The sequence below is a fragment of the Dromaius novaehollandiae genome, chromosome 18, assembly GCF_036370855.1.
Source record: "Dromaius novaehollandiae isolate bDroNov1 chromosome 18, bDroNov1.hap1, whole genome shotgun sequence".
Classification (NCBI taxonomy): Eukaryota; Metazoa; Chordata; class Aves; order Casuariiformes; family Dromaiidae; genus Dromaius; species Dromaius novaehollandiae.
Window position 1 is genome coordinate 5,510,378 of NC_088115.1, and position 24,269 is coordinate 5,534,646.

The following is a 24,269-nucleotide window of genomic DNA, read 5'->3' on the forward strand; positions in this document are numbered from 1 at the left end:
ATCCGGAGCGCCCGGCGCGGCGCGGCTCGGCTCTGCTCGGCGCCCGCCCCTGCTCCGCGCCCGGCTCCGCGCCGCTCCGTCCCCGCCTCCGCGAGGAGCGCGGGCAGCCCGCCTGCTCCGCGGCGCCGCGGCCCCGCTGCAGTCCCGCTCCGGCATGGTAAGGCCGTGGGCGGGGGGCGGGGGGCGGGCGGGGGCGGGCCGGGGTGCCCCGGGGCGCGGCGCGCTCTGACCCTCTCCCCGTCTCTCGCAGCCCCTCGCCGGAGGAGCACCGGCCGGCACGGGACCCCGCAGCCTCGAGCCCCGCTCCGCCGGGCTCCGCCGCTCGCTCCGCGCCGGCATGAAGCGCTCGGCGCCGGGCAGCCGCCGCTGAAGAGCCGCGCGCGGGCAGCGGGACCGGCCCCCGATGGGGCAGCGCCGCGGCCGCTGAGCCCCGCGCCGCCGCCCGCCGCCCCCACCCCGCGCCGCTCCGGCCGCCCCGCGGCTCCCCCCGCCTCGCCCCCGCCATGGGGCCGCGGCACCTGCTGCTGCCGCTCCTCCTGCTCTCCCTGCAGCTCCTGGCCCTGCTGCTGGCCGCGCAGGCGGCCGGGCCCCCCCGCGCCAAGGGCAACCGGACCCAGGGGGCGGCGGCGCCGCGGCGGACCCCCAAGCCGGGCAAGGAGCTCCTCAACCAGACGCTGCCGGGCCCGGGGGCGGCCGCCCCCACGGCGCTGCCCGGGCGCGGCAAGGGCGCGGGCGGCGGGAGGACGCCCCCCGGCGGCGGGGGCGGCGGCGGGGCTTCGGCCCCGGCGCACGAGACGTGCTGGGGGTACTACGACGTGAGCGGGCAGTGGGACAAGGAGTTCGAGTGCAACAACAGCCTTACGGGGTTCCGCTACTGCTGCGGCACCTGCTTCTACCGCTTCTGCTGCAACAAGCGCGCCGAGAAGCTCAACCAGAGCCTGTGTCGCAACTACAAGAGCCCCGAGTGGGCCCACCCCACCACCTCCAGCGGTGCGCTGCCCGCCGACGGCAGCAACGGCGCTGACGGAGATGCCGACAAGTACGACCCGGACAAGGACAGCACCAATGCCACCGTCTACATCTCGTGCGGGGCCATTGCCTTTGTGCTCATCGCTGGCGTCTTTGCCAAGGTGGCCTACGACAAGGCGCGGCGCCCACCCCGGGAGATGAACATACACAGGTGCGATCCTCCCCCTGCTTCCAGCACCCCTTCTGTCTAGGGACACTCCCTTGAACAAAGGTTCTCCCTTTGCCTTGTTTGTTCAAAGGTTCCCCTTTCAGACCATCTGTCCAGGGGTTTCCCCATTGCACCACCTGCCCAAGAGGTCCCCCTTTGAACCATGCATCCAAGAGTTTCTCCTTTGCACTGCCTGTCCAAGAATTTCCCTTTGCACCACCTGCCCAAGGATTTCCCCTTTTCGTCATCCATCCAAGGGTTCCAACTCTTCCCAGTCTCACCAAGGCTTCCCCCTTTGCACCATCAGTCTAGACATGTCCTTCTGGGACCTCCCCGCCAGGCCCCTTCCCACTTCCCTACCAGGGATCCCTCTGCACTGCTCATCCAGGGGCCCGTCCTGGTGCACCCCGAACCCTTCGATCCTCGGGGAAGCACCGTGGGACCTTCTCCCCCTTCCTCCCCCGGCACCTCACCCGGCGCGCTGCCATGAGTGGGTCGGGCCTCCCGCAGGCCGCCCGCCCCGCGCCCCTCGGCCCCGCATTCAGCACCGGCGCCGCGGACAGCTCCGCCGCGCCCGGCGCCCCTCGGCCCCGCATTCAGCACCGGCGCCGCGGACAGCTCCGCCGCGCCCCGCGCCGCCCCGCGCAGCGGTGCCCCCGCTCCCGTCCCTCTGCGCGGAGCGGCCTCCTCCCCGCTCCCGCCGCCCTGCCCGGCTCCTGCCCTCCCCCGCCGGCTCCCTCTGGTTATCCCGAGGTGCAACAGAGAAGCTCCAAACTCCGGGGGTACTTCTCCTCCTGGCCCTAAATTCTCCTGATGAAGGGCACTCCCCGGACCCACCAGGGGGAAGTTCAAAAAGTGCCAAGTGAAGTGCTCTATGTCCTCCAGGCAGGTCCCCTTGTCTTACAGTCCCAAAGGGTATTTACGGAAAGGAGCAATACCAGGGAGTGGTTCCCCCCCGTCCCCCCCCCCCCCAAAAAAAATCAAGATAACTCAAGCTACTAGTCTGTGCTTTCTAGCTGTCTACTAGGGAAGTAGTTTGATATCCTTGATATCCTATCTGCAATGATTTTATGCATTTTTCTTTTAATATTTTTCATGAGATAAAACAGTCCGAATGTGTTGAAGAAAGTCCTGTTTAAAAGCTCAGGCTCCCATAATACTTCTCCTTTCAGACAAATGCATGCGCTTATACAGCTTATATTTATTTTTGGTGAAAAAGTCCCCCCAAATGATGTGTGCTCCTCATACACTGGGAGCCCAAGAGGTTTCCACGTCTGAACGCATGAATTGGTGAGAAGTTTCTTTATAAGAACAGTCAGTAGCACACTGATGGGAAGAGTGCCCATCTCTAGCAGATCATGCTTAATTTAAAACATTTTAATTAAAAACTTTTAATCAAAACAAACAAAGCCCTTGACCATATGTTTAAGGTTGAACTTCAAATGGAGTTAACAGTCTAAGGGTAGGAATTTTAGTCTTTTATACAGGAAGAGAAATGAGAAAGTGTCACAGTTTTTATTTACTTGGTGAGGTCTGTTTTATTTAGTCTCCTGTTTTTATAAGACTACACATACATGGATGCTGGCTGGTGTAAATTGTCACATTTTTAATGAGGCCAAAAAGTAATGCTGGTTTACATTTGCTGAGGGTCTAGCCCATGTTTTCTAACACAAACACCACTGCTGTGAGAAAACAACTCTGCAGTGTTAAAAACATCTCTGAGGTCACTTGTGTCTGTGCAAAAAGCATCCTGAAAGCAGCTTAGCTAGGAAATGGATTCTTTTTCATATTTTCTTAAATAAGGGCTACTTCCTCAAATGCCCAGCTCTTTTGGCTTCGAGACAACTGTGCCCATTTATATCAGCCAAACAATCTTATCTTCTCACTAGATTTGGAAATTTGACACTGATGCCCATATGTTACTTTTGCTGTAGCTCCAGTGTGTTGCAGGGTTGGATCCTACACCCTTTGAAATCAGAGACAGTGTTGCCAGACTTGTCTAAATTATTCCTGATGTTTTCATTTCTTTGATGCTTGCTTTTCTTTATTTAGATAAGTTCTGGTAAAATGATTCACCTGTGTGTAGAAGTATGAATGGCAGATTGAGTGCTTGGAAAGCTTGACTTTCAGTGCATTTTAAGGAATTGATTGACTTCTATAATATGATAGCTGGTGAAAGATTATACCTTTTGCAGATGTGTTACCTGAACTTGATCGTCATTTCACGATGCTTTAAATATTATGAAGTGCATTTCCAGCAGATAAGGTCTACATCAGTCTAAGGAATAATGCTATCTACAATCTAAACAGAATGTAAATATGTGGAGTGGAATGGTTTGTCTTTGTTTGCTTCTGAGAACTACTGCTGAGTAACAGGGAAGAATCAAAAACAGAAAGAACAGAATGTAGTCAGATATTTATATCTTTTTGAGGCTATGTCAATTGGAGTTAAGTGTAACATCCAGAATAATTCACTGTAGTGATGACGACAAGTGCATTAAATCTCAGTGTGCATCCCACCAAAATCTCTGGAGTGAGAAGAACAACAGCTTAAACAAAAATCATAACAGTCCTAGAAAAAGCCCATCATGAGCACTATTCTACACCCAGGGAGATTAAGCAAGACTTCTTCACACTTCAGCACAAACAATATCACACTTTAAATTTTGTTTTGTAGTAAAGAGATACAAATGGTTGGTTAGCAGAATTGTGTATAGATGTTATGTCTTTGCAAAGTTCTCATTCAGCTTTTAGAGAAAATCCTTGTTAATGCGGTTAGAAAGAACATTTTGATGGGTACAGGGCTCATTTATGGCTTTTGATAGAAAAGAGAGTTTACACATTCACCGCAGAGCCATCACTCTCATGTGAAATGAAAGGCCAACTGTGCATTAAGATATGCATGTGCATTTCAGAACTGAAAATTCAGTCTTGTTTGCAGGCACTAGCATGCACCTTTAAAGCAAAGGCACTGCTGTGATTCTGGGATGAACAGTTTTAGTAACTGATACTTAGATTCATTTCTAGAAGTAGTTAGTGAAAGTGCTTGAAAAAACAGAAGCTAAAATATTCATAGTTTACAGAAACATTTGCAATGTTTTAAACCTAACAGATTTTTAAATGATTATAGTATCTTTCAGCCTGACTGTACATAACTACCTCTTGTCTGAATCTCTAAATTTTGCTTCAGAGTTACAGAGACAGAACTAATGCATGTTGCGCTCTAGATAGAAACTGAAGATGATTTTGAAGAGTTTTACCAAGTAGTGCTTTGTATGGTGTTACCCTCTGTGCTCTGACTGCATTTGTGCAGACAATGGTCAGTTTTCAGGATTTTTTTTTTTGCCGAAGCATGTCTTAAGTGGGTAGAGTATTTTCCTTAATTTAAGTATGGGAACCAGTTAGGGAATCTTTGACAGTAGCAAGGAATCTCAGCTGTTTGTTTTCAAAGCTGATATGGTCTTCTGTAGTAAAGGGGGATGACCCAGAATATTCTCCTCCAGTAGTCATGACCCTACATCCCTGTACTACGGTACATAAATAATTCAGTGCTAGTAGTATCACTCCATGACCCCTATTTAGCCCTCAGCAGCAGTAACCATTGCACTCATTACTCAAATAAGAATGCACAAACTGGAAAACTCTTTATCATTTACAGCTAGGGTTTGAAATGTTATCAATTGCTCGCCACATGGACAGCTGGAGTCCTCCCTTTTTTGCAAGCCAGAGACAGACAGTGGCAGTGATGGCCCTGGGGCAGTGGTGAAAAGCCTAACTGTTTCTCTTACAACTGCTGAAAAGCAGTGCTGTGATTTTTCCCAGTGAACTAGATCTGTCCCCTGTTAAAAGGCCATCTTCCACATCTGTCCCTGCATCACGTATATCCAATGAATGCTTTAGCTTCTGAAAGGGAGAAGGGACAAAAACACCTTCTGGTCAGGGAGCTTCATGTTACCCTACTCCCAGGTCATATTTGTTGCTACGAAGAAAGTTATTTGTGCTACCCTTTTCTTCAACCGCTGCCTTGCACCCTCTCTTCTGTGAATAACAGTGATCATTTTTATAAATGAACAGCCTTTTTCCAAGTAGCAGCCCCAGTTAAACTGATCAATTTCTTGCCATATTTACTCTGCAGCTCTGAATTTTAACAGAAACCTGAGGCAATGGATCCGTTTGTTCACAGATCCAGCAAGGCTGCACTGTGTTGCTATCTTAAAATTTTGGAGATTTTTCTCTTGCTGCAGGCTGCATCTCAACGCAGCACTTGGGCTCTGTGGTTGCTAGAGGAATCACTGGAGAACAGATAGCTTCAGGCCTCTTCACTGATGGTGGAGGTTGTAAAACTACCTATCTCTAGACTTGGTTTAGAAAATCATGATCACAGCTGGTTCGGCTCTGCTCTCGGAGGTGCGCGTTCCTTGAGCTAAACAATCAGATGTTATGCCTCCCAGGGCTGTGGGAGAGTGCTATGAACACACACCGGGCTGTATGGGCTATAGAGAAGATTTTCTGATGCTGTTATTATTTTCTTTTTCTTTCTGCTGGTTTCTTTTTATGCTTTGCTTATTTTTACTCTACTCTGCCTTGTTCATCTAGTCACTCATGTGTCTTTCATATGCTCTTTGCCCTGCTTCATATTGCTTATCCCTGATGGCTTCTGATTTTCTTCTCTAAAGTACCCTATTTCTCCCATAGGCACAAAATATAGGTCCACAAGTAGATGCCAGACTTGATTAAGCTAAAATAAAAAAAGGCATAATCTTGTTGCCTCAGAGAACTTTCTCATAAATAGTTGTTCTGTTTCAAACCAATACTGGACTCTATTCTAGTGTAACTTCCATACAGTGAGAAGCCCTGAATCTGATCTTGTTTTCCAGTGACAAACTGCCCATTTCCAGCTAGCCAAGTCAAGATGGGACATACAGTTTTGTGCCTGTACTTCTACAAAACATTTTTCCTTTTGCTTCACTTACTTACTTGCATTGGGGAAAATTCAGTGTGAGGCTGTGGTTGCAGTTTGGTGGATGATTTTTACCATACTTTCCTTACTGACTCTGTCTTCTAAAGAATCTGGCTTTGGTAACGGCACAGAGGCTGCCCGGCTGCAGACTTCCACTGTCTCTATTTAAGTCCTCTTTTTCTCTTTTTGAACTTCACTCAGTAAGAGTGGCTACTCTCAGAAACCATGCTCCTTTCACCAAATCTTTTCTGTGTCTTTGATTCCCATTTATTTAACATTTTTCTGCTTTCTAATTATCTTTCTCCATTAGTAACCCTCCATCACAAGGTGTCAAGGGAGCCCTGTCTAGCTCTGAACTTCTGTTTCTTTTAGTTTTGCAGTCTCTCATATCCTTAACTACTGGTTGATCTCTGTATCTTTGGAGATCAGAAGCCTTTTAAAACTTCTGCTTCACATAAGAAGATCTGAACCCTACCAGGAAAACCAGATCTCTTTTTCTCTCTCTCTCTTCTTTTTTTTTTTTTTTTGTCTGCCTTTGCCACTACTCGCATGAGCAATCTGCATTTCTTTAGATCTGTGTGTGCTATATAACATGGAAGTCTCAACTGTCTCATTAGCCAGGCAGACGAGCCTGGCATTCTTTCACAATAAATATTTTGCTGCAGTTCTAGCTCTTGTCCTATCTCCTTTGTTGCAATGATAGGGTTCTTCAGAGAAAGTCTGTTTTTCTCTGATAATTTTAAAGTCTCTTACTTATGCCAGCAACATAGGATTTGGTGCAAAATAGCTATCTTGTGGAAGCAACTGCTTATGTGTGCACTCACTTATTTTTCAAGAAACATATACACCAAGCACCATAACTGGTTTTTGTCCATGCAGACACACAAACAGAAGCAACAACCTGAAATCCCAAGCAAGACCTTTTATCAACAACTTTATGCAAAGATTTTCATGCCTCTGAAGTCCCAAGCAAGACCTCCTATCTTATTTTATCTCCTCTCCCTGATTAAGACTGGTGTCTTTTTCTGTACTGCCCCTAGTTCTTTCCAGCATCCAAGCAGGATGCATTGTTCCCGGATGTGTCACTTTGCCATGTTCTCCTTGTAGCTCTCTTAAGCAAAGTAGGACTGTGCCAGGTTAATAACTGGGCAAAAGTCTAGCAAGGGAAGCACTGATGCTTTGAGGAAGCAGTCTCGATAGTACAGCAGGTGGCAGCCTGCTCTCCGGCTTGCTGTGAACACAACACCCTCGACGATGCTGGGGGAAATAACTGCTGGAGCCGTCAACATCTTAGTGCAACTCACTGTCCCTAAATAGCCCCTGGCTGTGTTTTAGAGGTAGATCTTTACCGTTGGTGCTCTGGCCACTTTCTGTTCGGAATAACAGCACTCTGCAGACAAATGCCAGTTGGAAACCTTTATTTTTACCTTCTAATTACAAAATCTTTACATAATAGCTTTTTTTTTTTTTTTTTTTTTTTTAATACTTTGGACCTGATGTGTGATATTCCAAAGCTACTAGCACTATCTGTTGTGAGTTTAGCAATTGTAATAAATCCCATGCCTACATCACAGTTGTATCTGGAGACTTACTCTCTATGTACAGTAGTGTTAGATGTGTAAAGCACTTAAGACTCCTTGTATTAAGATGCACATTCTAAGTACTGCTGGTATTTACTACCCTGGACATATACACTAGAATAAGGGATCTGTCTCAAATGCAAGAGCTTTAATTCTCTGTTACTGATTCCGCTTCACCTTTTAAACACAGGAGATATGATGGTCTCCCAGCAACACTTGTTTCTTTGCTGATTTATCAGTAACTTCTTTGCCACTTCTGTTTTAGCTGAAATATCTATTCTATATGCATGCAAGAAAAATGGATGTGTATCTGTAATGTAATGACATTACCTGTGTGTTAGTTTTGAGTTCACCGAAAAGAGAGAGGAATAACTGAAACCTCACTCCTGTTGTCATAATTGGTGGTAAGGAGCTGGCCTTTAGTACATAAATAGTTAATTTTTTAATTAAATTTGCTCTTAAAGCAGGACTTAAACACAAGGAGCTTCATGGATAATTATTGCATTTGGCATGAAGATTTTTCAGAAGACATCTGATTTTTTCATGTAATATTTATTTTTAAGAACGAGTATTTCCTAGCTTATGGAGGATGCAAGTGCCAAAATGCTCTCCTCTTGGAAGGGTGTCCTCAAGCTTTATTTGTTTTTTCCTTCTAAACTCTGTGCATGCAGTCACCCATTCCTGTACACAAACACATGCGCGCGCGCGCACACACACACACACACACACACACACACATATGCACATGCACTCACACTGGCATACCCCACATGTCCACTCAGGTAACTGTGAAGGGGCATTTCCAGCATACCTCTCCAGAAAGCCTGCTTGGAAGCGATAGCTGCTTTTATTTCTTGCCACTGCAGAGTCTGTTTATCTCTTTTGCTGACCTGAGAGCTGTGCATCTCTAATATGCTGGACTGCCACTCTTTCTTGCTCCATACCAGACCTTGCTAAACTATAATGGCTAGTGGAAAGGACTAGGGAAGAGGTTTGGCAGCCCTGTGGTCAAGACTCACAGCTCATGCCTTGCAGCAGAAGCAGCTGTACACTGGTGTTCAGAATAGAAATGTTTGGCCCTGCTTTTCAGCATCTCCAGGAGAAAGTATAAAGATCTCATGAATCGGAGAAGACTCCGAATGTGCTGTATTTAAACAAGCAAACATAGGATATAGCTGAAAATAGAGTAGTCACTACAGCCAAGCCCCTGCACTTTCTGAAACAAGATCCACTTTGGCAGAGTTGCTTCCATGAGGAAGAGATTTCCTCTCATAGGAGCTGTTGGCAGCAAGATCCTTCTGTTTCCCTCCTGTGTATCGGTTTTCAGTGATGTTTGTCAGGCACTACTGTGTAATCAATTAAAGCCCCGTCATTCTGCTGGTAAAATCAAAGCATCATGAGAAAATGTGGTCAGACATGTGCCCTGTGGGTGGTGCCAGGGAGGCAGCAGAGCCTGGGAGAGCTGCTGAAGGGAGGCATAGAATGACTTACCTGCCTTTCCTCTGCTGTTTTACAGCTAACATGTGGAAATAATGTAGGCAAGCAGCACTCAGCTGGCAGAAATTGCTGTGTGGGAGCCTGTATAGCAGGATAGCGCGGCTCTGTCAAGGGCAGCACGTGGCTTTGTGTGGTCGGTGTTTGAAACTTCACAAGGCACACAGCAGGTCTGGAGCCAGGTGCCAAACCAAACCACGAATAATGTATGGCCATCCTCTGATTGACTTGCCCACTGACTGAAATCCCTCTCCCTTTGGAGAGATCTGTCCCTTCTAGGTGAGCTGCCTCTGTGGCTGAATGAATCACCTCTCAAGCCTAACTGCCTTTCTTTCTGGCTAGTGAGAGAGCATACGGGAGTCTTTAACCTCACTTTTTTTTTTTTTTTTAAGCATTTGTAGTAAAATCCCGGCCATGCTGAAGTTGGTTGGAGCTCTGCCACAAACTCCATCACAGCTATGCTTTTAACAGACTTTTAGCTCAGCCAGACACTTATCTTTTTATTGTGCTCTGCCAGATCCATTTGGACATTCTTTTTTCAATTCTTCCCCAAATTCTTACGGACTTGGAACAGGCAATTCTGTTTTTTAATCCCCACCTACCCATTTGTGAAGAAGCCAGGTCGACCAAAAGAGTGGATTTTTCAGAAGGCACTAGAGTGAAGTTCTGTGTGTGTACTACCTGCACTACTGGAAATAGTCAGTTCTTTTCCCATCCAGCAGTCAAAGAGCTCTCCACGCCTGACTTATTTCCCACAGGCCACATCTCAGCCTTTTGGAGCTGCCAGCAAGTCTCTCATTGCCTTTAGAAGAAGGGATATCTGTGTACACATTCCTAATATTAGCTAGTGTTGAAAGGCTGTGGGAATTGGGAAAATAGTACCCAGGGACACCAGTTTCAAAAAAGACTATGATGATGGGCATCACTTTTCCATCCTGCTGTTGCCCCATATGCAGTTAAGACAGGAGATTAAGTTTCTCTGCTGGGTCTGTGAATGTGTGGTGTATGCTACAGTGAGTCTGTACTTCACATCTCTCCAGCAATAAAGTCTTTTCAGCCTCTCCAGGTGAATCTTGCTTCTCCACTGTACCCATCCCTTTCCTCCTCAGCTGCCTGAAGTCCATCCAGCTGAGACAGGGCCTGTGCTTCCCTTTGAAGATCAGTTTCTACTAGCTAAAATATTAATCTTTATTATAGCCACCTGGGAAACAATGTCACAACTCAGGACAGTGTAAGTCAAAAGGCTTGATCCTTCAGACTCTGCTGTGGTGTGTAGCCCAGAGAACTGGCATGTTAAGGCAGGTAGCAGAGCAGGCACTACCCAAAATCTCTTAGAACTCATTACAGAGGAAAATGCCAGTGTGTGGCAAACTCTCTTCTTAAACCAGCCATTCCTCTCTGTTTCAGTTCTTTGATTCTCTTTGTCCCTGCAGTGTGTGTCTGGATGTTTTTTCCCTCCATCCCAAGAGGAGAGGTCATTTGTTAACTGCAGACACCTCCACCAAAAACAATCTCTCCTTTTTGTATATACAGTCCATGCCAGTCCTGGAGACACCAGTGTGAGTTCTGCATTTCCACTGGAGGCTTTTTATTTTTTTTCTCCCCCCCCCCCCCCCCGGGGATTGGAAGGTGATGCAAGAACTCTGACAAACAGCCAGGGATACCTGGGATGTGTTTATTCAGATGGAGATTCATTGGCCAGTGAACAAAACACTAGACCAGGAATATATGGGCTCTAGTCCTAGCCCTGTCACAAGTTTCCTCAGTGGCTTTAAGGAAATCCCTTTTTCTTCAGTCCATACAGCACTTAAGAGCTAGAAGTTCCTCACCACTGGTGCAGGAGACAAACAAATGGCCATGCTGGCAAATGGCCATGCTGAGACCAAGAAGCTTGCTGAGACCCAGAAGCTAAATAGTCAGTAGTGGCTATGGAAAATGGGAAGGTTTCATAGTGTCAAAGATATTGCGGAAAGAGGTATTTACAGAAATGGAGATGGAGTTCTCTCAGCCTAGGCCTTTTCTCAATTACATTGCCCAGCCTGGAGAAACCCACTGGAGGCATTGCTTTAGATGGGCCCCAGAAGGACCAGGATCAACTTCCTAATCAGAATTCCCTCCACTATGCTTTGAGCTCATTTCTTTGTGGTGTCTTGAGGTTGGATCCTCCAGATTGATAATGTGGTTTGACTACAAAGACTTTCCACAATCACAGAATCAAAATAACTGAGGTTGGAAGGCCCTCTGCAGATCATCTAGCCCAGCCTGCCTGCTCAAAGAATGGTAAGCTAGAACAGGTTGTTCAGGACATTGTCCAGTCATGTTTTGAATATAACTGAGGATGGAGATTCCACAACCTCTCTGGGCAACCCGTTCCAGTGTTTAATCACACACATGACTTTTTTTCTTTTTTCTTATGTTTAAATGGAATTACCCGTGTTTAAATTTGTGCCCATCACCTCTTTTTGTTTCACTAGATACCACTGAGAAAAGTCTGTCTCCATCTTATTTGCTGCCTCTCACCAAGTATTTGAACACACTGATAAGATCCCCTCTGAGCCTTCTCTTCTCTAGGCTAAACAATCCCACCTCTCTCAGCATCTCCTCATATGACAGATGATCCAGTCCTTCAATCAACTTTGTGACCCTTTGCTGGACTCACTCCAGTATGTCTCTTTTGTACTTGGGAGCCCAGAACTGGACAGAGAACTCCAAGCATGGTCTCACCAGTGCTACCAGGGCAGAAAGGAAGGATCACCTCCCTTGACCTGCTGGCAACGCTCTGCGTAATGCAGCCCAAGATTCTGTTGGCCTTCTTTGCCTCAAGGGCACTTTGCTGGCTCACGTTCAACTTGATGTCCACCAGAACCCCCAAGTCCTTTCCTACAAAGCTGCTTTCCAGATGGTTGGCCCACAGCTTGTAATGTGCATGGGATTATTTCTTTCCAGGTGCAGGACCTTCCATTTCACTTTGTTGAACTTCATGAGATTCCTGTTGGCCCACTTCTCCAGCCTGTCAAGGCCACTGAATAGCAGCATCTGCTGTATCTGGTGTGGCAGCCATTCTTCCCAGTTTTGTGTCATCAGCAAACTTGCTGAGGGTTCATTCTGTCCCATCGTCCAGGTTATTGATGAAGATTTTAAACAGTATTGGTTCCGATATTGACTCTTGGAGGACACCAGTAGGTACTGGCCTCCAGCTGGGCTTCATGCTGCTGATCACAACCCTCTGAGCCTGACAGTTCAGCCGGTTTTTGGTCCATCTCACTGTCCACTTGCCTAGTCTGTACTTAATCAGTTTGTCAAAGAAAATGTTATGGGAAATAGTGTCAAAAGCCTTGCTGAAGAAAGGATTACTGTTGTCCAGTAGTCTTCCCTCATTCACAGAGCTGATCATCTTGTTGTAGAAGGCTGTCAGGTTGGCTAAGCATGATTTCTTCCTTGTAGATCTATACTGACTACTCCAAATCATCTTCTTGTCCTACATATGTCTGGAAATGGCTTCTAGGATTATTTGCTCTATCCCTTTCCAATGGATTGAGGTGTGGCTGACCAACCCATCATTCCCTGGGTCTTCCTTCTTGAAGATAGGAGTGACATACACTTTCTTCCAGTCCTCAGGAACCTCCTCTGGTGGCCATGACCTTTCAAAGATAATTAAGAGTGTCATTGCAGGGACACCATCCATCTCTCTCATCACTCATGGGTACATTCCCATCAGGTGCCACAGACTTATGTTTGTTTAGTTTCTTTGAATGTTCCATAACTTGAACCTCCTCCACCACAGGTGAATCTTCCTTGTTTCAGGTGCCTGGGATTTCTGAAAGCCAGTCTTACCAATAAAGACAGAGGCAAAGGCATCACTGAATACCTCAGCCTTTTCCATGTTCCTTGTCACCAGACCCCTGCCCCATTCAGCAGTGGGCCCCCATTTTCCCTACCCTTCCTTTTGCTGATGATATATCTGCAGAATTCCTTCTTGCTGTCCTTCACATCTCTTTCCAGATGTGACTCGAGGTCTGCTTTGGCTTTCCTAACCCCATCCCTGCATATTCAGACAGTGTATCTATATTTCTCCTGGATTACTTGACTGTGCTTCCATCTCTATCCTTTCCTTTTACATTTGAGTTTTGTCAGGAGATCCTTGTTCAACCATGCACGCTTTTTGTCACCCATGCTTGACTTCCTGCACATCGGGATGGATCATTCTTGAGCTTGGAAGAGGAGATTCTTGAAGATCAGTCAGCTCTCCTGGAGTCCTCTTCTCTCCAGGACCATGGGATCCTTTCAAGCAGATCCCTGAACAGATCAAAATCCACCCTCCTTAAGTCCAGGGTTGTGATCCTGTTTTTGGCCTTGTTCCCTCCTCTTAGAATCCTGAACTCCAGCACCTTGTGATTGCTGCAGCCAAGGCTGCCACAGATCTTCACAGCCTGGACAAGTTTTTCATTGTTTTTGAGTATGAGGTCCATCAGAGCACCTCCCCTTGTTAGCTTCTAGATCACCTGTGTCAGAAAGTTATCATCAAAGCACTTCAGAAATCTTTTTGATTGCCTGTGCCCTGCTGTGTTGCCCTTCCAGCAGGTATCAGAATGGTTAAAATCCCCCATGATGATCAGGGCTTACAAAATCATTACTGACATTTTACACCCCTATTGCACAAAGGAGCTCCTCTGTCCCCTCCCACGTCTCTTTGCTAAAACTCTGAAATAAGGATACTCTCCACATATCTGCTGGATTTCACACTCTACCTTTTCCTCACTGAGAGTTTCTTCCTATCTGTTTCCTTGATTGTAAACTCTTCCACTTACTTTGTCCTTGTTCTATTTTTGTCTTCCATCACCCCCTGCCATTGTGCATCTCCTGCCTTACCTTACCTTCACCCTCTTTTCTTTTTAGCAAAGCCTGTTGATTGTGCCTTTCATCTTCAGGGTCTCAGCTAACACCCAACCTTGCTGCCCTCTTGTCCATACCCATCCCTCTTGGCCCTTTTTATTTCCAAAAAGCCTTTCTTTTTCCTTTTTAAAGGGGCTACAACTGTTACTTGGCACCAGAGCTCTGATCCTTGTGCTCATCCTACTCATCTACTCATCCTACTCATCCTGCTGTGTTTCTTCCCAAAAACTCAATTAGACCATCCCTAGTCTAGAGTTACCTGGGAGCCTTCCATGCGGATGCACCTGAGAACAGGACCTCACCTGTTGTGCCTTGCAATTTCCTGCCATACAGACATCAGCAGTCTGCTCCCACGCTACTAGTCCAGTATTAGTCTGGAATAACACTCCTGATGTAAGTACCTCTATTTCAGATTTATGTGGAAAGGAGCTTTAGTGGTCTAATTTAAATGACATTAATGAAAAAGCTTTCATAAATCATTATCTCAGGACATGATTGCACAGTTACTCAGCTCTGGCTTCTCCATCTTCTGGCACAGGTAACATGTTCCACTGAGTGAGGTTTGTTTTTCTATGATAAGAGATACTTGGCACAGAAAGACTTTTGAGTGTCTCATAGCCTTGTCCCATGGGTCTTGTGCAGGTGAGCAGGATGCTGTTGACATCAGTGACACTAGTTGTAACCAAATGGCTGCACACACAAGACCCAAATATTTACAGTGTCTCTGTTACTCTGCTTGAAGCTTTTAGTGGACAATCAAACAGCTGTGCCCAAGTGACTTGCACAGACCAGATCCTTCCTCAGTTGAAAGTAACAGACCTTCCATCAGCATTGGATTCAACGCACTGTGCTTTATCTTGATCACACACAACAATGTGATTGAATTAACAAGCCACTAACTAATGTGCTCCAAGTCTGACTTTCTCCTTCACCTATAATATTGCGGGGGGGGGGGGGGGGGTTCTGATGGTGCTGAGCAGTCTTTTTTCTCTCTCTGAAGACATTAAAGAAGAAAAAAAAAAGAGTGAGCATTCAGGACAGAGAGTTTGGTATGTTTAGGGCATAAAAATATCACCCCTTCAGCACTGCTGAACTCATTTTGTTTTAGACCCAAACACTTATGATTTATGTCAGCTTTTGACAGTTGTGTTCAGTTTATCTACTGTATAGTTTAACACAACAGTACAATGAAAGGCAGCCATTGCTTTCCTGAGTGTCACTTGTGATTTCATCAGGTCTTTTGAGAGTAACAGTCTGCTCCCTTCCATGCGTCTCTCACCTGACTAGAAATCATTTCCTTGTTATATTGTGACCAGCAACTAGCCCAGAGAGTAGCTCTAGTTACTGTTCCTTCAGGATGAAAAATAAATAAGGGATTACATTAGAAGGGTTTTTCTTTCTTAGCATGTGAGTTTTACTTGTGTTGGTCATAAGGATTAGTGAATTCAGATCCTGGCTGTAACTAAGGATCAACCAAGCATAGCTTTACCAGAAATTGTTCACAGACTGGAATATATCCCGGACACATATTTTTGTGCTCGCCCTTGGGGTTCAACTCTCAGGTAGATAATGACAGAGAGGATGAGGCATTTCTTACTGGCTCCGATCCCTTCAGAACATATTCGCTGTAATTGCCTCAATTTTTTTTAGCAAATAAAGACAAACTGTCCATCCAGGAAGCAAAGAGGCCATATTCTTAGAGCTATATCAAACACTATTCAGAGAGAAATAACAGTAGGAGAACAGATGAAAGTATCAGGAGAAACAAGATGACCTACAGCTTGCAGTGGCCTTAGGCTCAGAATCACAGCAGAATTTAGGTGGGAAGGGACCTCTGGAGGTCTCTAGTCCTACCATCTGCTGAAAGCAAAGCCAGCTTCAATGCTAGATGAGGTCGTTCAGGGCCTTGTCCACCTGACTTTTGAAAATCTCCAAGGATGGAGATCCTTCAACCTTGCTGGGTCCCTGTTTCAGGGTTTTACCACCTCCACTGTGATTTTTTTTTTTTCCTTTATAGCCCAGTGGAATTTCCCTTGTTGCAACTTGTTACATTTTCCTTTTGTCCTTTTGTCATGCACCTCCAAGAACAGTCTGGCTCTGTTTTCTCTGCAGCTCCACATTCTTTAGTGGGAGAACACAAGTAGATCCTCTCTTAGTCTTCTCCAGGCTAAACAAACTCAGCTCCTGGGACAACTGGTCTTTTGCTCTGCCATCACCATTCCACCAGTATCTCCAACTCCAGATACTCCTTTTTTTTGAACTTCTTGTACTGCCTCTATGCACCTTATCCTACACAGCCCCCTCTGAATGTACAGCAATCCCTGGCCTGACCTTTCCTGCCCAGCTAGCTCTACTATATTAAGCTAAGTGGTAAATAGTGTTTTAGTGTTATCCACACAGTCATCTCCCTCTGTACTTTGAGTAATTGCACTCTTGACACTAGGATTGTCTTCTACAAGTGTTCAAAATGATCCCAAGCCACCAAGGGCTAGTAAATAATAATCCTAATACAATCTCTGTGATTGAAAAATGACTCTTAGCATTTCTGTACTGCAGATATCATTAAATGGTCATCAGATGCTTAATATATCTTGAAGATATGTACTAAGGGCTCAGTTCCGCCAACCTGCTGTCTTTAGAAAATGTGTTGTCTCCAATGGGATGTACTGGATGCTGGTGCCAGATAGATAGACCTGGTTTAAGTCCAATATTCTCCCCATTCAGAAAGATCTGTAATGCAGTGGGGAGGTACTTGCCTAGAAAAGTCGTCAGGACTACTGGTGGCTGAATGAATCCTCTCTTCAGAAAGGAACTGCACAGTTGTGTAGGGCAGGGACTTCAGGCTCTGACTTCTGTTCCTTATTCTGCCACTCATTTTCTGTACAACCTTGGGCAAGGGGACAAAATTTCAAATGTCCTGTAATATGGTGACCAGTTTGTGATACCTCAGGCATGATTTTAAAAGATGGTGAGCACCTATAGATATGTATCAAGCAGTGGGAGTCCATCATTTTTTTGGAGAACACCAAATATCAGATACTCTCTTTCTGTGAATAATAATGATAGGAGCAAACAGAAGGAATCTCTAACACTAACTACCTATCTCTTATTGCTGCCACCTTCACCTCACTCTGAACATATCTTTGCACAAGAAAAATCTGTGCTTTCATGTCCCTGAACCTGACAACCTCTTACTCCAGCTGTTAGCATGTGTGCACGCATACACATCATATAACTGGCTATAGCCTCTATGGCTGCTCTCTTTACAAACAATAAATAATCAAATAATGTTTACAATATTTTATTCTGTACAGGGCAGTTGAGAACTAATGTAATCATCTGCTGGCGCCTCTGAGATCTTCCAAGAGTTGCTTTTGTAGAGCACATTAGTGTTGCAATTCATTATGCACAAGGATGGCAGTCTGTAGAGGAAATGACTTGGAAAATGGAAGGCACTCCAGACCCAAACTATTTCTCACATAAAAGACCAAAAATATGGTATTTAAGGAAAGCTAGTAGATATGAGCAACATCAGAATCTTTCTCATCAATATGCAATGAAGGAATTTCTCTTCCTTACATCTTTCTTAGTACCTGAGGTGACATTATGTATATTCCCTCTGCCAAGAGAAAAGAACCTTTCAAACTCTATCATCTTTAATGCCTCTGTTCCTTATAATACACACAGCTCATTCTCTTCCCCCTGTTCCTATGGCTTAAGAGATAGCTTGTGGCTGCACTAAAAAACTCAGTGCGTTTCACGCTGTAATTGTTCCACTGTGTTCATGATATTCACGGAGGAAAAAAATCTTTGAGGCTCCACTCATCCAAGGGGAAAACATTGGCTGCAACTGAATACTGTGACATTTCTTTTTCTTGGGGAATGGTAGTGAGGCCTCAGTGCCATTAAAGAAGTCTCTAATGGACAAAAAGCCACAGATAGGCTAATAGCTGTGATAGCATTAAGCCATGAAAATTGTTTTAGTCCTTTTCTTATGGACTGCTGATTCTCCTTTGAGAGAGACCTACTCCCATCACTACTGATTGTTGAACTCCTTGCAGAAATAGTAAGGATTTAAGGGGTGTAGAGCCTGGACTCCCCTTCTCACATGATTCAATCTTAAAGAAGTTTGGGTTGGGCAGTGCAGTTTTGGTGAAACCTTTATAAGCCTATGCAGCCTGAGTCTTAGGGCTCTGGTGTGTTCAGCGGTGATTCTTTATGAAGACAGTACTTTACGCTATGACAAGCAGTTCATCTGCACTGTTAATGACAGCAAGAAAAGCAATGGAGAGAGAACGTAACTGTGGAGTGAAGTGAATTAGTGGAAGTGTATGAAAAACTAAACAATAGCCAGGCAAGCCTGTAAATACATGCAGTGGGTGCACACACGTGCGCACACACCCGCCCCCCCCCCCCATACACACACAGAGAAACTGAGCTTTTAAGCCATAGTTTTATTTTTTGTTATTGTTGCTTTTTTATGTTTATGGTACAAATCCAAGTACTGATGGATTCATACAGTGACTGTAGAAGTGAAAATGCCAACTACCATGCCGGCTGCTTTGTGTAAACATGTCTTTTTCCATATTCCTCTCTCTCCACAGGGCTCTGGCTGACATCTTAAGGCAGCAGGGACCAATCCCAATAGCACACTGTGAAAGAGAGACTATCTCGGCCATAGATACCTCCCCCAAAGAAAACACCCCAGTTAGGACATCTTCCAAAAACCATTACACCCCTGTGCGCACCTCCAAAAGTAACCCAGGTAAGTGTTGCCTTCCTGCTCTCTTTCTTCATAGGTTGTTGCATGTTAGAAGTCAGCAGTATATCACACTTTACCCTAGTGGATTTTGAAATCTCAAATTAGGATAACATACGGCTTTAAAAGTCAATCAGATTGAGCAGAGTAGTGCAAGTATCTGTGGTGATGATTGTTTAAGGATTTTTGCTGGACAGAGTGGCTGTTTCCTCTAAGTATTTTAAAAATTCAGAATCAGTGAGGTATAAATTCAGCTTGGACCAAAATGCTTGTAGCAAGCTCAGAACATTGTGTATTTCCAACCAAGCACACATGCCATAAAGCGTAACTGGGCTTCCTGCACATAGCAGCTGAGAAGGAAGAAATTCACATAATTGAGGCTACCTTATTAATTCAGGTAAATTCCAGAAAGGTGCCAAGAGGAAAGTATGGAGGATGATCTGGGTGGTATCCTAAGAGCTTAAGGACACCTGACAGGTCCTTTGGGGAGCATTCATCTGGGAACTGGACACCCACACTTTTTTTTCAGGTTCTGCAGGTGGGTGAGTTTGGTCAAATCAGTTGAGTGCTCTTTGCCTTGATTTCCCCAGCTGCATAAGGACACCAGCCTCTTAGATAAAGATATTATTCTGATTTGTTCAATATTTCATTTGTAGATAATTATCAAAACAATGTCTTGATGGTTGCTGACCATCTTCATTAAGTGGGATGTGGTAGATTTTCCATGACTTGCTATCTTTCAGTCACAACTGGATGTGTGTCTCGAAGATATGCCCTCATTCAGTCACAAGCTATTCAGTTTCATGCAGAAGTTTCTGGGTGGCATTCCTGGCCTGTGTTACCCGGAGGTCAGAGCAGATTTTGCTAATGGCCCCTTCTGGGGAACCTTCTGAAGGAAACTAATGGGAGCTCAGGCTGCTCCACAACCCGCAGGATTGGATGTGCTCTGCTCTTTGTGGAAAGGGCCCATGACTGAGGGCAGTGACAGTTTGATTTTCTTTGTCTAGCTGAGGTGACTATTAGAGGGGGTTTGCTGCAATGTGTATAATCCTATGCAGACAGGGTCAGGTGACTATGTTTTCTAGAATGTTCTTCTGCTGCTGGGAGCAGAATAATTTCCCTGAGAAGTTGAAGGGATTTCTTTTCTGTTCAATTTTCATCATTGAGAGGCCAGCAAACCCCTAATTTTAAAGGTCAGAGAATTACATCTCTGACATAAAATGTTAGGCTGGAGAATGGTATATGAGGTGAGTTAGCTGGAAGAGGGAGGTCTTTTGGCATATCTAGGGCTTGGGACTGGCCCTTGGGAGGTTCTGTGGCTCTGCCTCATGATAGAAACACAAGAAATAAGGGTTTATGGTCAGTGGACAGGAACAGGCACATCAGAGAGCACATCTGTCATAAACCTTAGCAAGAGAGAAACCGTTTTCTGAGGATGTCCTGTGTCCCCCTCTTGGCTCCAAAGGAGGCCTAAGTGAGACAGGAAAAACCCAAATGAAGATGCAGATGGCTGAACAACAAAGTGATAGTATCCTGAAAGGAATCTACTTGGTCCTCACAGAAGACTGGGATATGAGATGAGCAAGGCAAAGAAATGGCTAGGAAGAAAAAGACATGATGTTAAAGGTGACTGTCAATTCAGCCTCTGCTTGTTTGTATGTGTTTGCTTGCCCATATCATGGGAAAGAGAAAAGCCACTACAGCTCAGTTAGGGCTGAAGTGGGCAGAATAGAGCAAGGGCAATAGGAACATCTAAGGGAAAATATTCACAAATCCAGCTATAGAGGAGGGGGGACTTAACTTCCAGCATAGCCTGCACAGCCTTCCACTTGCCATGGGCAGTTGCAGAGGTTACTGATCACTTCTGCTTTGGGGCAGCCGGTTGGACTGAACATCACACAAGCACCCTTGCCAAAGCTGGGAAGAGAAAACTTGCACTTGTAACTTGCCCAAAAGAACTTGTTCCTGGCTCAGTTATGTCTGTTATTAACATGTCTTCATATACCGCATGAGACAGAAAGCTAACCACTTACCAAAGATCATGATCTCATTAAAAAGCTAAACAGTTAATGCTTTTTATATGATTTGATGTGCAGAGTATTGCAATGCTCCATCATAACTGAATTGGTTACTCAATTAGTCTTCAGATTATTATAGTACTCAAGATATGACGAGTAAACAGCAAAAACTTTTAGGTTAGGAGGGAAGTGCAAGTTGGAGAACAAGACAGGATTAAACAATGTTAAACTAGAATAAATCTGGTAAGTCACAAAAAGGAAGTGGAAGAGGGCTCACCATCTGTACTTTCACTTTGGAAAAAAAAAAAGAGCAGAATGAGGGAAAGCTGGGGAAAGAAATGGAATCAGCTGCATGTAGTAGAGGGATCCAGGCAAAGCACCGCTCACCAGTGTTGCAAATTGGCTTGGAAAGATCCACAGATGCAGAGTTTTGCAGTGGATCTGAAGCATCAGCTCTGCTGGCTGCAGTTTGGCTTGGGACTCCAGAGCATTAGAGGTTAAGCAACCAGATAGGGCTGTAGTTGTTAGATATAGACTAAGATTGAGTTTTATATTTGTTTTACTTGGAACTTCTGTTTCCAAACTTATAACTAGAAGGGCAACCTTAAGTCTTGTTAAATAAACCATGGCTTCATTTTTCCATTAAGCTTGCCTGGTGTCAGTGAACAGAATGATTGTGGGCGACAATGACAAATTGAGGTGTCTGAGGCAGCAGAGTCCAAACGAAGCAGCATGCACAGGAACTGCTGTGGGCATGCCCTGAAGCAAATAGCCTATGGGGTGGTGACTGGTGATTCCTGATGTAAGTATGGGAAGGAGTTCATTTCCCACACGCAAACTGGTTCTCTTCTTGCAAGCACACAGACAATCTTCAAATAATTATAGCAAGAGATCACAGAATGGAAAGATAAAACCACATACTGTAGTACACCAAACTGTAGGCACTGTCGCCAGCTGTTGTAGATACCTGAAGGAGGGTTTAAGATCAAGGCAGACACTCAGAAAGAGTTCTCAGTGTATTCTCCTGGACACATCACCGCAGGCAGTTTTAGAGCCCTTAAAAGCTCTGCAGTTGAATGTAAGGACCTGGCATTAGGTTTAGACTGTACGTCTCTGTTGAGCCTATGTTGATCTCTGTTTGAGAAAGAAGAATCCAGGACTAACTAGTTCTTAGATAAGGCAAAAGGGAAGTAGATCTTTTTGTCCTAGACATACGAACAATTGTCATTCTTCAAATACAGTAGCTGGTTTTCAAGAAGGCTTCAGCCTGCTATGTTACAACTGCCACATTCCACAGGTGGTGTCGGGCACAGCTATTTGTCGGAAGCAGAATGTATTTCCCACAGTAAATTCTCCAGGGCTTAGGGGTCCCACATGTCTAAAGGGCATTTCCCCAGAGATTATTGCCACTTCTGCTTTCCTCTGAGTATCACACTCATGGCCTTTTGGGATGGCTGGGAACAGTTCATCTCCCCTCTCCTAATGTCATTTCTGTTCATTGCTTTTACACAGTGCTGCTGGTTTGGTAGTGGTAGGTTCTTTGCAGATGAGAAGAGCTGAAAGCTGTGCCTACAGATTGCTTGGGTCAGAGCATACCTCTCCAGCTGTGCACCATCTAATTAGTATGAGCTACAGCACTCTGTAGACAGGAATGTTCCTCCAGCCCACACAGACCTCTAGTTATTTTACTGTTTGCTATTGTGAGTAACAGATGAAATATAATGAATGTGAGATTATAGAGAATCTATCTCATCTAGCTATCTATTGGCATTTTTAATGTCTCCATCCCAGTGGCATCTTTAGGAATGTTAGAAAGAAGGCTTGCAAGATTTCCTTGGTCTCTTCTGCTTGTCCACATTATTTCTCTTGATACTTGCTGTGAAGGTCAGTGCCATTCATTTGTTCAGTGGAGGGCTAGAAAACATAGACAAGAATGGAGAGTGATGGGAAAAAAAGTCAATAGATTCCTGGGAGCTTGGAAAACATCATACATAAGGAACAATGTAGAGACAGGCACTTTGTACTCCAGTGAAGGAAGGTGCTGCATTTGGCACAAGAGACAGATTTCAAGCCAGAGGCAATCCTCCTGAAATATCCACAGTCAACTGATGTGTCAGAAAAGGTGAGGACAGTTGCCGTGACAGTGATGCATAAGGCCAGTAGTATTAGTGGGAAAAAAATTAAGACTAGATTCTCAGCTCAGATCACTACCTCCAATGCCATCTTTGGTTATTTGAAGGCCTTCTGGAAGTCACATGCAAGGAACCAGTTAGCTTTGGTGCTCATCTTCCCCAAAAGTGGCTGAACAAAGCACCTGCAAGATTCAAATCCTGAATAAATTGTCATATGGGAGTTTTCTGGCTACCTTCGTGGTGAAGGGGCAGCTAGACCTGGCCTAGTGTTCATGAAGGAAGTATTCTTTGTTACTGTTCTCCATACAGGGACCAAACCAGAAAGGACTCCAAAAAAACTTTGATCCAGGTCTTTCATTGGTGTAAGTCAAGGTTGCCCCACCATAGTGACTGGGTAAGGTCTTGGTTTATGTAAATCTGTATTGCTGAGGGAGGCCTATGGCCCAGACTCACAGCTGATACAAACCAGTGATGCTCCAGTGTAGCCCATGGTCTGAAGCAAACCTTTATTCTGTCAGTCTTATTCAGGCTCTTCCATACTGTCTCTTTTTTCGTACAACTTACTTCAGTATTATTGCCAGCCTGTGAGAAAGGGCATATTCAGGACCATTAGACTGACGTGGGAAACCATGTGGGAGGAAAATTTCTCCAAATATGTGCAGAGCAAGGATGTCCTTGCTGCTTACTGGGCAGTGTTTTCAGCAACGAAGGGTCCCCAGATGCCTCCTGAGCATGAGGTAGGTAGGTAAAAGCTGTGCCTGGGATGATGGTGCTTATCACCATCAGGAAACTAAAAGCAATGACAAGACTTTTTTGTGCTTGCTAGAGAAAAGCATCTAGCCTAATTTTATATTTTTTTGGTTTCTTAATTCTCAAATTGCCTCATTAACAGAATACACTGATTTGAGGCTGAAACCAGCACTAGACAAGCAGATGAAGAGCTGACTTTTGTGATAGTCTAGTTTAATTTTCCAGTGTGGAAAACCTCCTGCTATTCACCTGCAATAGGGGAAGGAGTACCTGCAGGTGTGAAGAACAGCCTGTTGACAGGATTACCACTTTGAATGCAGTGAACAACACAGGCTAAAGCTCTGATTAGCCTGATATACCTGGGGAAGGCTTTTAATACGCCATTGGAGTCAGGATGTTCCAGAGATGTACATATTCAAAGTGCTGTTTTCAGCAGAGCCTTCCACCCAGAGGCATATTCTGAGCTTGTTCTGAATGTGAACAAGTGCAGGAGAGACCTTTAATCT

At 45.1% G+C, this 24,269-nt stretch overlaps 1 protein-coding gene across 3 annotated transcripts in view; it reads left to right on the plus strand.

Moving 5' to 3' along the window:
* Nucleotides 1-411: 411 nt before the first annotated feature.
* Nucleotides 412-24,269, plus strand: part of SHISA6 (shisa family member 6) — a 273,362-nt gene continuing 249,504 nt past the window's right edge. For all 3 annotated transcript variants that reach the window (XM_026120621.2, XM_064522490.1, XM_064522491.1), the window contains exons 1-2: nt 412-1,180; nt 18,709-18,869. In XM_026120621.2, coding sequence (XP_025976406.1) covers nt 504-1,180; nt 18,709-18,869 — 838 coding nt within the window. In that variant the 5' untranslated portion in view covers nt 412-503. The remainder of the gene's footprint in view (nt 1,181-18,708; nt 18,870-24,269) is intronic.